Source organism: Dreissena polymorpha, chromosome 4 (genome assembly GCF_020536995.1).
Source record: "Dreissena polymorpha isolate Duluth1 chromosome 4, UMN_Dpol_1.0, whole genome shotgun sequence".
In the NCBI taxonomy this organism is placed as follows: Eukaryota; Metazoa; Mollusca; class Bivalvia; order Myida; family Dreissenidae; genus Dreissena; species Dreissena polymorpha.
Window position 1 is genome coordinate 71,714,383 of NC_068358.1, and position 15,066 is coordinate 71,729,448.

The following is a 15,066-nucleotide window of genomic DNA, read 5'->3' on the forward strand; positions in this document are numbered from 1 at the left end:
TGGATGGGCGTGATCTATGTGGGCGGGGGCGCCCCAGGGTTGGAAATGGGGCCATACATAGTTGAGAGTGACCGTATTGTCATAAGAGAGGTTCAGTATCAATTTGTAGTAAATCGGTGAAGAAATGAATAAGTTATAGTAAAAGGCAATTTTGTGTGGGTGTGGTCTATGTGGGCGGGGCGCCCCAGGGTTGGTAATGGGGCCATGCTTAGTTGAGATTGACCGCATTGTCATAAGAGTTGTTCAGTATCAATATGAAGTAAATGGGTGTAGAAATAAAGAAGTTTATGTAAAATATTATTAAAAAGTGAGTAAAAATCTCTGACCTGGCCCCACCCCAACCCCCATAACTTTTGACCCAGGGGTCAAATCTAAATTCCAAATAGTGCAGGGTCGCACACATGCTCATATCTACCATGTGTGTAAGTTTCAAGGTTCTAGTGCTTATAGTGTAAGAGGAGATAGTGGCCAGGTCGGACGGACGGACGGACGGACAGACAGACGGACGGCGGAGATAACCACAATAACCACAATATTTTAGATAGGAAACATAACTTAATTATCCCCACGCTTTTCAAAAAGCGTGGGGATAATTAAGTTATGTTTCCTATCTAAAATGATTTATATATTGAAACATTATAGTTTTTATATCAAAACATTATAGTTTTTTATATTGAAACATTATACAGTGTAGTTAATCTCGTTATCTGCGTTTATTAGTTGGTGATAAATGTTATTGATTATTGAACACTTTAATTACCGGTTGGTCGCATATTTATAAAAAACACGTAATTTATACGAATTATAACCGTTTATTCACTTATTGTGTAAAAATGTGTAATACTTCTTATGAAAGGATTATGAATAGTAAGCATAATTGTACTTATACATATCTTGTGAAAGTCTCGATGAACAAATGCAGTAAACAATTAATGTATATGTAATTGATTGCGTATGTTTAATATATATTTATTTTCCTTGTTAGCATGTATCTAGATTGCATCGCCTTCTATTGCTATTTGAACTAAGTGCAATCTTTATTATGTTTGTAAGAGTTTCATTATTCTTAGATATTCATATAAAAGGATCGTAACTAACATAAACAGCAAAAAACAAGCTGAAAATAGCAATATTAAAGTAAATATTGTTACCGCTTCTAATCGCTCGCGACACAAGTTTCAGACACCCCAATATGACGCATAATTAAGCGAGCAGTTCCATTTACACAGCGAGCAGTTAAGATGTAATCACAATTATATTTAAATGGGCCAAACGTTGGCATGTATAATTGCTTTCGCAATGGAGGAGGCAGTTGATTTCAGATTCATCGTCAGCAACGGTCTGGCAGTTAGGGGGGGAGGGGGAGAAACTACGACACAGAGATTCTCCGCCAATTAAGTATGTTGCGGGCTGCTGGAAGAGGCTCGTCCGTTCAGATTTCCATCCAGCTTTGCTTCTGATGGCCTTCACGGCTATCGTGCCCTAGAGCACATATCTGCACTGGTGACCTGCCAAAACCATGTCAGGTTTTGTCGTTTCAATGTCACCAGGAGGATCTGTTGTGGGCCAACAAGTGCTGCTGTTACATTATGGACATACTTTTTGGTCTTGTTATCTATGTATTAAATACGCATCGGTCTTTGTAGAAACTTGTGTTCGAACCTGTACTCGACGATCAGTGTCAGAGTGAAGACCATGGCTCGCGGTTGTTTGGTGGGGTCGCTGACGGCTGGCGGAGCGGTTTGTCTACAACCTGCTATGTCAAACCATCATTGCAGTTACCACGGCTAGTTTTATTTGGACCACAGCGATACTGTCCAGAACTATCTTTGGACAGGTTTGTTATCAAATACTTGAAGCTGGTCACTTCTTCCATGTTCTTGCCATTCATAATGAGGGAATGCACTGTTGTTGTTTGCGCTGGTAACCATGATCTACGACTTCTCCGTGCTGACCTTCATACCGTTTGCTCCTTCTCGTTCATAGAGTATGGTGTTGATGTCTTAGAGCTCACTGCTGGTGCCACTAATAAGGTATATATCATCAGCGAATCTCAAATTGGAGATCGGTGTGCCAACGATGGAGATGGAGATATGGTGGACATGGAGGTTCTCCTTCATTATCTTCACAAGGACAAGCTAAAACAGAACGGGGGATAGTTTACATTCCTGACTAACGCCAACTGATGTTCTGAAGAAGTCACCCATCTGTTAAATGCGAAGTACCACACTGCTGGTGTTTCAGAAGGGTTCTTGAATGACTTTCATAGGCGCCTCGTCAATGTTGAATCCTTTCATAACCTGCCATATGCCGTAATGCCGCATGCGTTCGAACGCTTTCTTAAGTCGATGAAGTTGTGAAAGAGCTCACCTTGGTTTTGGAGGTGTAGCTAAATAATGACTCTGCAGTTGAAGATTTGTTCCACCGTGCTCCGTCCAGCTTTGAATCCAGTCTGCTCTTCTGTCAGCAGTTCATCGGCCTTACCTGTAGGTTATACGTGTTATAGAATGCAAACAATATTTGATTGAAATTGGTGGTTGATGAACCCTTGAAGGAGAATTGGCTTTCAAGTGCATATTTTCTGTTCAGTTATATAACATGATCCGTTTTTATATATTACCCGATGAACATGCTATGCTATTTAAAATGTAAAATAAAGATTCGTTCTTAATATATATCATTATAAAGAATGTATATGTTAAACATATTTTGTGTGTGGATATTTTAGATGTTCCGTCGATTAGCATCACACCTACAAGTATTAGGGTGAACGCGTCAGGCGCCTTTAAAGCAACGTGCAGCGGGAGTCGATTTGCAAATGCGGTTTACTGGGACACACAGGAATTGACATCAGAGATCTTTCTGAGTTCTTCGAGAAATGTACAAGTGCAAGACCTCATTGTAAAAAATGCCTCTGTTTTCGACAACGGCTGGGTTTCGTGTATTGCTGAAAATGAAATAGGCCGTTATCGCAAGACGTTGCAAATTATTATTAAATGTAAGTACATGTATGGGTGATACCTTTCAACTTTATTAGTAATAAACGGAAATTATGTAGAGCTAAATTATTGAAATCTTAAGATACTTGTTGTGACATTGCGCGTGGTAAACAAAACTCGTTATTAGTTAATCAAGTAAAACTTCTCTATGATTAGTTTTTATTGGAGTGTAATGTTTCGTTTTTTTGCATCAGTTGTGAAGAAACTATGTGAAGCCCAAATATGTGACACCGATGACACGGTATGCTTACTTTCAAAACCATTAATACTCATTATTTTTCCAAGAAGAATCGACACATCGATGCAGTGCCGCGTACAAACGTCAATAGTCTCAACTTAAACAGCGTGAATAGCTACTCAAACATTGCTTGCACGTCATCCATTTTTCTCGATGAAATTTAATATTTGACAGGTAGCCGTCAACTATTTTGTATGGGTGGGAAACTTATAAAGTATTTCTGAAATTTCCAAACTCATCACCAGCGTTGTATCGTGTTTGACATCAATTTGTTCGCAAATACAAAAACAAATCATGTATTATATAGTACATGGTATACTGTTGTATAGACGTCGGACAGGAGGATTTAATTTACAAAATTAAACAAACATAACTTTCATCGGCGTTAATATTAAGTGTATAACCTATTGAACAGAAGTTACTTTCTTGTACACGTGCATGAGTTGTGATTGACGACCATGCTTCAGTGTGCATTTTAACAGGTATAGAGCCCCTCATTGTTTGTTATCAGAAATTTCGCTTTCAAGTTTATTTTGTATATCTATTAATTCGAAGCTATAAATATGTGTTTGCTTTCTGGATAATTCAGTGAAATATGTTCTCAGTAAATCAGAGCCTTTACACAACTTCACACTCGCAAGCGCCAGTGAGCATATTTATTTCCATAAATTTCGGAGAAAAACAACGCCATTTTACATTCTAGCCGCCCCTCACATTCTGTCATTGGAAGCCCAATCAACGCAATTCCATCATCCGGGCATCCAGTTCATGTATATTGGGGGGACGGATGTGGTAGTCACGTGGTATAAGGACGGCAAGAAGCTCGAAACAAGCGATTCTGGTCATACCAATATGTCTACAAGGCTCTTAGATCCGGATGCAGCCAGAAGTAAATGACTGAGCCGTCAATGTGTTATGTTCGACTAAATGCAGTCAAGATTCATTTTATCGTAGTGCTTAGAAAATTTGATATTGACAACATTTTATCTTTACAACCAGTGTATCTTAAGTATACCAAATATATAAATAGAAAATGGAAATCAACCCGCAACGGCAGTATATAAATCGTATCGCGTCATGTGGTCCTTTTATTTATGACGGGTCAACCATATATAATATAATTTGTTTTTAAATAAGTTTATTGTTTATAATTGTGAGTTTGTGAGCTTTAGCCACTGATACTACTTAACGTAAATCCATTTGACAGACCGTGTCTTGCATGTCTTGATTTTGAAATCTACTCAAACGCTTATTTTGAGTGTATACAAGAATGTATTTCGTAACATAAAGAAAACCATTGTGTATATACAAGCATTGTGGTGATATACCGCACTAAGAAATATTTAATTATTTCATGCTTTTTTTTAGGGAAACATCTCATATTGACATTTCCTCAAAATTAAAAATTTCACTTTACTTTTATTAGAAAACATTACCATCATTCTACACTTGAGCCACTTAAGTATAAACCGCGTTGCAGTATTGCAGCCTAGTTCGGAACACACTATAAAATGACATGTATTATTTTTTACAGGGGGAGGTAAAAATATTGTGAACGGTGTGCTCTGGTTCCCGTCCCACAATTACAATGACTATGGCGTCTACACGCTGGTAGTTTCCAACCAGTATGGCTCCATTAACAAATCTGTTGCTTTCAGAGATGTTTCAGGTATGTAAATCAAAGTTTTTTGGATAATGCAAGTAGTTTAACCGATATCGGCCGCGACAAACAAAATAGAGATATTTCTAAAAGCATCGGTCGTTTCAGAGACAATGTAGGTACTTTAGCAAGTAACACCTTGGTCGTTTTCAAATAAAATGCATGAAGTGAAAATTCAGTTAAATTTTCGGTAGTTCAACTAAAAATTGTGATTGCATTGCGGAAATAATCAAGGTAATTAAAGACACACGAGTCGTTTCAGAGATACATGTAATTCATATAATTGAACGTACTTCGTTTAAAAAAATAATAAACCGGGTTAATACCTTTTATCGTTCGTTTCAGGGATCATTATACGAATGAATAAACGTCGCTTCGAAACAGTTTACAAACGCGGTCTCGTAATCGCGGACATATAAAGATATCTGTGTGTCTGTCTGTCACACTTTTCTGGATCCTGCGATAACTTTAAAAGTTATTCATTTTGTTTTATGAAACTTGAAACATGAACAGATGGCAATATGGAGATAATGCACTTCATTTCATTTTGTTCCTACGTCAAGAATTAAGGCTGGATAGATGGCAATATGGAGATATACACTTCATTTCATTTTGTTCCTACGTCAAGAATTCTGGTTTCTATGGCAACAAATAAACTACATATTGCTGAAAATGGTGGATCCTACGTAGGTAGGGGGCTTTTAATGCTTGGCAATAGACTTGATTAACGTATATTTCGAACCCGTTTACTCATTTGGTTTTACAAATAAAATATATTTATTATATATAGTATGTTCGAATAAATACTAGATATTGATTGACGTATTCACAATACTTAATCTTTAGCAAATTCTGCATTTTATAAAGTACATGTACGTAAATGCTATAATTGAATACATGCATATCATACATCAGACCAGATATTAAGGCTCAGTTGGTCATTGTCGGTCCGGATACTACTAAAATGCACCCCAGGTACTCTTAAACGTACCCGCGAATTCTAACGCTAAATTTGTCGTTGTTTTTTTTGGTCAAATTAATAATGTCCATATTTATTTAAATATTCTGTAAAAGGGCCTCAATATTATCGAAATTCCTACTCAAAAATGCATGTTTTGTTCAAATAGGTTTTTCAACCAGGTTTTCCGAAGGAAAAAACTGGTTATTAGATTGGCGATGTCCGCGGGCGGGCTGGCTGGCTGGCTGGCTGGCTGGCTGGCTGGCTGGCTGGCGGGCGGGCGGAACAAGCTTGTCCGGGCCATAACTTTGTCGTTCATTGTCTTAATAAAACTCGGGTGAAGTCTAAATTGGCCGGGTACGTGTTAGTATTTTTTCCGTTCCTAGGTACATTTAAGTATACTTAAGAGTACCCGGGGTACATTTTAGTAGTACCCGAGCCGACAATGACCAATCGAGCAAAAAAAAGGAGTTCGATAGCGTAAAGGGTCCGTCTATTGCACTAGCTGGTATCTCATGTAGAATATAAAAAGCAAGCAAAATGTCGTGTAAACATGTCAGTCAAGTAAGAAGTTCAACTAGAGTTTGGAGTTCGTTTCCCACACTTACTGGGACTTTCGTAATGAGGTCCCACCAGCACCGTCCGTCTGGTTAGTCTGCAATGTAAAATATTTAAATTAATTCTATTTTTATTTTCTATTTAAACACCAACTACAATAAAGTGACCAAACGCTTCTCTGTGTTGCGTGTTTTACGTCAAATATTGCTTTATTTACAGACATACTAAACAACAAATATTCACGTTTTAAACCACCTTTCAATCTTGAAAGTTCGAATCCGCCGGGAGATTTTGGTAGTGGTGAAGGAATGAACGAAAACGCTAACAACACAAAGGTAAGCAGAAAAAGCAGAAGGGACTATATCACATATTTGGCGTTTTGCCAATAAGAGTAACCCGACGCTGTATAATTTATTTAAGTAGGGCGTCTTGATGTTGGAAGTTAGAATTAAAGTATACGCTATCGAAACAAACTGTGGATGCTGTAATATAAAATTGTCATAAAAGTATTAAGCCAGACAAACCAATTTCATTGGAAATTGTTGTATTTCCTATATTGAAATCGTATCTATTTATAAAATAGAAATTCGTGTGTCATGCCTCTTTTGTATCTGATTACTCGAAGTATCTGTTGTTCGGCATCCTGCTGCCATCGTCGTTTTTGCTACTGGTTATTGCCGCCGCCTGCCTTGTGAAACGGAACAACAGCCGATGCCGCGCCGAGCGGGTCTCCGCCAGTCTGCTTGTGAGGGAGCGCCTCCTTGCGACCAATCAGATGGTGGACAACCTCAATTACTCCTTGCAAATGGACTGCTTCCGGAGGCCGTCGGGTGAATTCACTTTTCATTCAAATGCTATAGCATGATTTAATTTACTCTAGTATGTTATTCAGTGTTGTAAATTTAACACATAGTGTATATATTATATATTATTTAGTCATTTAGTCTACCTCATATGTTATGTTCGACAGAACTTAAACCTATTTACACCTTAACAATTATGTAGGTGCGACTGTTTAACTCTAGTTTACATCAGTCTTTTTCGTTTTGTGTTGCAATTTCGATAGTCATGTGGAATCTGATCGCGTCCATAAGAGATGGCATCGAATTTTTTTGTAAGCATGGTGCCAAGCATGAGCCAATATTAAAACTATTTTTTATTAAAGCATCGCTATGAAAACACCAGGCTAAATGCATGTGCGTAAATGATCGGCCCAGATAAGCCTGTGAATTCCTCAAAGGCTTATCCGTAGTGACATGGTTAGCGCTTAGACTGGAGTTTCCTCTAGAAGTGACTTCCTTGAATCTAGAAATTCTACACGAGCGGAAATTATCGTCCCTGATCAGCTTGTGAGGACTTCACAGCTAATCTGGGACGACACTTTCCGTGTGAAGGATATTTATCGTTTCGAGAAAGTCTCTTCTAAGCATAAATCATGTTAAGGCGGAAAGTGTCGTCCCTCATTAGCCTGTGCAGACTGCACAGACTAATCTGGGACGATACTTTACGCATAGGCATTAAGCTATGTTTCCCAGAGCGAGAAGTATACATATCAAAATAGTATTTAAAAACAAATTAAAAACCATTTTCGTGTTCCGTATTTTGATCAAGTTAATGTTCGTAAGATTCTTGTGTTCTTTTCTCTATATCTGTCTTGAAAATCTTAAATGTATTTGACAGACAACAAAATCACAATGAGAATCTTTTTGATGATAGAATCGCAGACAATTTTGTTTTCTAAATAAGAAACAGACATTCAAAAGATCTTTTTGCACTGTAGAGATGAAATCAAGCACTGACAGTAAATTCGTCAAGAAGAAGTACATTCAGTTTAAGCAAACCTCCCTGGGACCGATCGCATATTTAGGAATACTTTTCCATTTGCTGTCTCAGTTACCGAAAGTGAAAATATTGTTATATAATCAAGCGAATGGCACTCCTGGCATTTAATAGACTGCATAATGATTCTCAGTAAATGTCCATTGAAAATATTTATAAAAAAAACAAGTACAGCCGCATGAATCGAGCGACAGTGAAATAATTTGGATTGCTTTTGTAGACATCATCAGTGTAAAGGGCCATTTATCGACAGCATTAAGTATATATATATATATATTTATATATATATATATATATATATATATATATATATATATATATATATATATATATATATATATATATATATTTGAATAACGTTGGCAGGTCCGAAACTTCTGGACAAAATTTGTTTTCATCATGCTTGTTATCATATGTATATGTGTGTATGTACATTTAAGTTCAGTATTTACCATGCTTTTATTTATAAACGTCAATATATGAGAATATCGACGACTTTCGAATTGTATTACTTATATACTTATCGATTGCACTGTTTTCATTTTAATTAGTATTCGTTATACTTACCTCAGTGGTCAACCATATCTCGTCAAAGAGTATCAGCATTCTGGAGCAGCTCGGCGAGGGTGCATTTGGTCGCGTCTTCTTGGGCCAATGTACTCGCTTCCATAAGGACGGAAACATTCTGGTTGCCATAAAAGTACTGAAGGAGAGCCTCACCGCCGAGTCACGTGGTGACCTAGAGAGGGAGGCCGAGTTGTTGACCAGCTTGGATCATTCGAATATTGTGCAGTTTTTCGGCGTGTGTGTCGAGGGCGAAACGTTCATGTTAGTATTTGAATACATGGAAGAAGGAGATCTAAATAGTTATTTAAGGTACGATATAAATGTTGTCGAATGAACGTTTAAAGGTTGTTTTGTGTAGTGTTTTTTTTTAAAACAAATTTACAAAATATTATTTTATTTATGCTGATTGCCAGGCCTTACCATATTTATCTCTCAAACATATTAAATGAAAAACGTGTATTATTTTAAAATATTTTTTCAATATAGTATGTATTTTACAAATCGCCATGTTGGCAATGAATGAAACGGGAGTTGTGATAGAAATGTATGTAAAATGCATACATTCTAAACAAGCACTTGAATTTTACTTAATAAACGAGCATACCTCAGTAGATTATATATAACGTATTGGAAAAAAGCATGGAAAGGCATAATATATTATAACGAGTATTAACAGTTGATTTTTTTTTATTTTAGGCATGTTGATGGCATGCATTGTTTTTAGACACGCAACACTTACATGTATACAGTTGATCTGATGTTTATACTATAAAAAAGTGCTTAAACTGTTAAAACAATAAGTACAAATATATTATCAAAAATATAGATAAAGAAATATAAAGTCATCGTGATACGTGACATTTATAGACATGTGGTTGTATGCACATATTGTCCACAAAGAAAGTCAAACGTAAAATAACGCACCTTAAACCATACAGTAATAATGCTCTCATAAATGAACATTGAAGTCGATCATACTCAGCTACACAAGTTTATATAAACAACAATATGAAGGAAGTGCACAATAAATGAGTCGCGTCAAGCCAAAATGGATCTTATGTCATGTGCAGCCCGCGAAGACCCCATCAGGTCAGGAGCTACATGAATGGGCGATTGCGCAGCCTGGTCAGGAGCTGCGCTGGCCGCGTATAGGATGGTTGGTCCGGGCCTGAATGAACGACTGCGCAGCCTGGCTGGAGCTGCGCTGGCCGCGTACAGCATGAGTCCCATTTCACGCGACGCGTCTCATTCATTTAATAAGGTTTTTGCCCGGTAAAGAGCTTGCATGGAATGTTTCTGAATCCTTGTTTTGTAGGAATCACGGTCCAAATGCCTGTTTGTTCATAAAGACGCAAAGTGAAACAGAAATACTGACAGTTACCGCTTTGTTAAAGATTGGTGAGCCAATTGTCATAGTCGATACTAAAACGCGGTTAATATTGATACTTAACACGATAACACATTAATATTCTATGACACAGGTTTCAAAATATTTTTCAAACAGCCTGATCAATTCTTTAAATAAATATGTCAGTTTTTTCGGATATGCACAGCGTATTAACACGTTTCAGTTTGTTTTTTAAAGATTGTGTAATTTGCGTTTGTTCCTGTAATAAGTTTGTATTAAATTTACTAAAAACAACACTCAGTTACAGTTTTAAAACATGTTCGATGTGTTTTAAAGGGGCCTTTTCACAGATTTTGGCATGTTTTGAAGTTTGTAATTAAATGCTATATATTGATAAATGTAAACATTGGATCTAAAACGCTCCAGTAAAAAATCAAGAATAAAATTATAAAAAGGAAAAATAGAAGCCCGCAGCGGGGCTCGAAACAGTGACCCCGGAGTCCTGGAGTAAAAACCAAATAGACCGCTCGGCCATACTGCCAAGTATATACAAGGGACGAATTTTATACTTTATATAAGCAATCTTCGTAGTTTCACAAAATTAAACGACAACAACAGAACTCTCCAAATTATTCAATCGTTTCGCGTTGCAACGCTTTATAATTTTCAGGTTTTTAAATCGTCAAAAGATGCATATAATGGCTATATTAGACCATGGTAAATGTTTAGTATTACTGTTTCCTCACAAATATCATAACTAAAACGAAAATTTGCGAATCTTAAACAACTTTTTTCAATTTTGTCAATTTACCAAAACGTGAAAAGATCCCTTTAAGATTGACACTCAATATACCACATCACATATATAAAAGTGTTGCCCCATTTACCAATTCAATGTTTTTAAATAAAACAAACTGTCAGCTTACATTACGTTCAGGCATTTCATTAATTAAAGTGAAGTCAAATGCAATGTTCTTATTTCGTTTAAGCGAGTGACATTGCAGAAGGCATGACCTACTTGGCAACAAAACACTTTGTCCACCGCGATCTAGCGACGCGCAATTGCCTTGTCGGAAAGAAACTACTGGTCAAAATTGGGGACTTCGGGTTGTCCAGAGATATCTACAGCACCGATTATTATAAAGTAAGGAGACGCAAATATTTAACGACTAGTGAGAAATATGCACATGTCACGTCTTGCACTTTTGCATTGTACGCATAATATTCCTATAAAGTTTCGTTTTGTTACCCAGAAAACTGTTAGCGACACAAAATCCACATGTACAGTAGTGTAAGTAAATGAAACGTGTACAGTAGTGTATGCAATGACACGTGTACAGTAGTGTATGTAAATGACACGTGCACAGTAGTGTAAGTATTCAAATTATGTAAAAGTTCAAGGCTACATAACTCTGCCGAGAACATTGCGGTTTACATGAAAATAATTTTCCTGCACAGCTACATAGAATGTTTTATGTTAATTAATAAAAACATTTACAGACTAGACTTCGACACAAAGTTCACATATACCTGATGATTTTCTATCTTCAAGGTCACATACATGTGCTCGGAACACCGCAACTAACGCAAACTAACGTCGTTAACGTCGACGTTGTAGAAACACACTAAATAAGATGCAATTTGTATTTTTTTAAACTTGTATATCAATGTCTTGGTCATATTTTTTTCCACGTCTGTCAGGTTGGTAACAGCGCCGTGTTACCCGTGCGCTGGCTGCCACCGGAAGCTCTGCTGTACCGAACATTCACTGTGGCGTCGGACATCTGGAGCTTCGGTATCCTGCTGTGGGAGATCTTCACGTACGGACGTCAGCCGTGGTTCCAACTCTCAAACCAAGAGGTGCGTAAAATGTCGAACATAGGGCGATCTGTTATATTTCCGCAAACGAAATTTGACAGCGTCGATTGGTAAGTCCGTATAAAATGTTATTAGTTTGTAGATCGAACTCCATTCTACATCTCGCTATATGTGCAAGACACTTGTGTCATTTCTTGGGATCTACACATGCCTTACACATTTGTTTCTAACAAATTCGCCATACATGTTCATAATTCACGAAGGGTATTATTAAGACAATTGTTTCAAATGATAATAAATGGGCCGTTCTCTGTGAAAAGGGATTTAATGCATGTGCTAAAAGTTTCGTCCCAGATTAGCCTGTGCAGTTCCCACAGGCTAATCTGGGACGACACTCCCGCTGTTATGATATTTTTCGATTAAAGAAAGTCTCTTCTTAGCAAAAATCAAGTAAAGGTAGACAATGTCGCCCATGACTAGCCCGTTTGGACTGCACAGGCTAATCTGGGACGACACTTAACGCACATGCCTTAAACCCCTATCTCACAGAGCGCGGCCAATTATATATATGGGAATTTAAAAAAACACAAGCAAGACCCAAAATTATCGTCTATTTATTACTTGTAAAGAACGACAATTTAGGCTTTTATAATTTTTTTTTGTTAAAATGTCTCTTTTAAACGAAAATATAGTAAAGCCGGAATGTGTCGTCCATGGTAAGATTGTGAGTACCATTAAATGAATGGTGAAACCCTTTGATTATTATTACAACATGCTACCAATAGGATTACTTACAAACTGTTACTGTTTTAAAGACTTATCACTTTACTTAACTAGATGATTGACTAAATAACACACGGGAATATTTGAACATACATCACTGTTTTTTAAGGAAAAAAAAGTTTACTTTTCCTGGTGATTGATAACGTAACAAACGGCTACCTTTATAACAGTAATAGCTATTTTACAAACAATCGATTTACTTCCCAGGTGATAACCTACATAACAAACGGCTACTTGTTGGACTGCCCAGAAAACTGTCCCGAAGAAATAGGAAAGCTTATGTCGGCTTGCTGGAAGCAACAGCCAAAGGAGCGCATGCCAATGGCAACTATTGCAAAACATTTGAAACGGATTTTAGAATCATACATTCCCAGCGACATAAAAGCCAGTTGATGCAGAATGTGCAAACTATGTTGTGAAGACATGTCCGCACAATTTGTAGAATTGCCAGAGACACGCGTTTCCAGGCGGACTAAAAGCTAAATTATACCGTCTACCAGTTTTCTGTTTCGACAAATCAATTTACATACAGTTGTAAGTTCTATATTTCAATATACAGCAACAAAGAGCACGTACGGGCATTATTCTTTTGATTGTTGATTCACTTGACATAACATGTATATTGTTTTGCATTTGTATAACAATTCTAATAATTGTATTTTAGTATATCTGCAAATTATAACTTTAACATTAATTTCTTTCAAACCAGGAAAAATCATGAAGTAAACCAATTACGAGGATTTAAACACATGAACTTCAATTTTGTAAACGGATACATGTAAAGGATACTTAATTTAGTCGCAAACACTGGACGGTTTCTTGAGCAAGACAAATAACAAGTAATGAAATTTCTTCTTACAATAATATAGACAACACATATCAAGCGTTAGATCTATTTAGAATAAAAGAAACGTCAATTTCAAACAATCACGTTTCAAATATTATGATTAACAACAAATGTTCGTAAGGACATTGACATGTATATACCACTACATCACAAAACACTCATGAGTTTAAAACAAAAATCGATATATAAACATCATTACTATGAAACAGTAAGGATCAAACATATTAAATCCAACGACAAATTGGACAAAACAACGCATATTTTCATAATCTGACATCGGAACAGAAAAAAAGAAGTTATCAATACAACAAAAATTGATATTGTCTGCAAAAATACGTTGAAAAGAAATCTGTTTTTGCTGAATCGATTAAATGTATACGACGTTATGTTGAAGTAAACCAAAATCAGCTCGTTTGCCCATTTCAAGGTGCCCGTAACATACGTAAGTCATTAATCCTCGGCCTCTTTCTCGACAATGCCCAACTTCTGACCAATCCAAGTGCATTATACGATGATTTCGCCTTGCACGAGGGCGAAGCACATGGACAGAATTGCCTTTCCTGACAGAGATAGAGGGGTACGAATTAATATATATCATAAACAAATGCACGTTAAAATTGCATTCCGCATTAAACAGATATAGAAGCTAGTTAAACGTGTAATTGTTAAAAGATCTTTCAATATTGCATGCCTCTGTGACCTTGAATTTGTACCTGTGGATCTGCCTATCGAAAGAGGTCTTTCGGTATTACTAAGCTGCATAACAATATCGTTTATCATTGGCTAAAGCATTTTTAAGTGAGTATGAACGGTTTTCATGTAACAAGAACATTGAACCTTTACATGTGACTTGGTCAACTCTAAATCGAAAGGCGTCTTTTTTAATCTCAAGTGACCATCATACTGATTTGCATAATTGTAGAGAAAAGCTTTCTCTAGATGTCGCGCGGCAAAAACATTATGTACGGACCGATAGACCAGCAATAGGACCGACCGAACGATCGACCGACGGACAGGTGTAAAGCAATATACACGCGCTTATTTAAGGGGTCTTTATTATTGTTTGCGTTTCATGGCGTTCTAAAAAAACTACATAACGCTTATTTTACGGAATCAACTATGGCAATGAAGTTTTGTAAAAAATGTCTTTACAAACAAAATCCGTTTTGGTAATCTACTTACGGAATGTTATGCCAAAAGGTTTAAATTATGTCTGATCGATGAAGAACAGATTTTTAAATACATACCACAGAAGAAAAACTCTTATAATGGACACACATTTCCTTTATTTTAGACAAGACATAAATACGCGCCTTTCCGTCGTTCATGCTTAAAAACGTATATTTTGTCTGGACCAATTATCGATGTTGAATAAATGCGAGTTTTATCACAAAAAGTGCGAAGTATAACCTAATCTTCGAATACAGAAACCATGTGCACCTGCCCGAAAA

General features: G+C 36.7%; 1 protein-coding gene across 1 annotated transcript; it reads left to right on the top strand.

Moving 5' to 3' along the window:
- Nucleotides 1-4,089: 4,089 nt before the first annotated feature.
- Nucleotides 4,090-13,375, top strand: LOC127878501 (NT-3 growth factor receptor-like). Its single transcript, XM_052425031.1, has 9 exons — nucleotides 4,090-4,126; nucleotides 4,772-4,906; nucleotides 6,633-6,748; nucleotides 7,039-7,243; nucleotides 8,825-9,128; nucleotides 10,135-10,217; nucleotides 11,157-11,311; nucleotides 11,869-12,027; nucleotides 12,976-13,375. The coding sequence occupies exons 1-9, from the start codon at nucleotides 4,090-4,092 to the stop codon at nucleotides 13,159-13,161; spliced, it is 1,380 nt and encodes a 459-aa protein (XP_052280991.1). The 3' UTR covers nucleotides 13,162-13,375.
- Nucleotides 13,376-15,066: the final 1,691 nt, after the last annotated feature.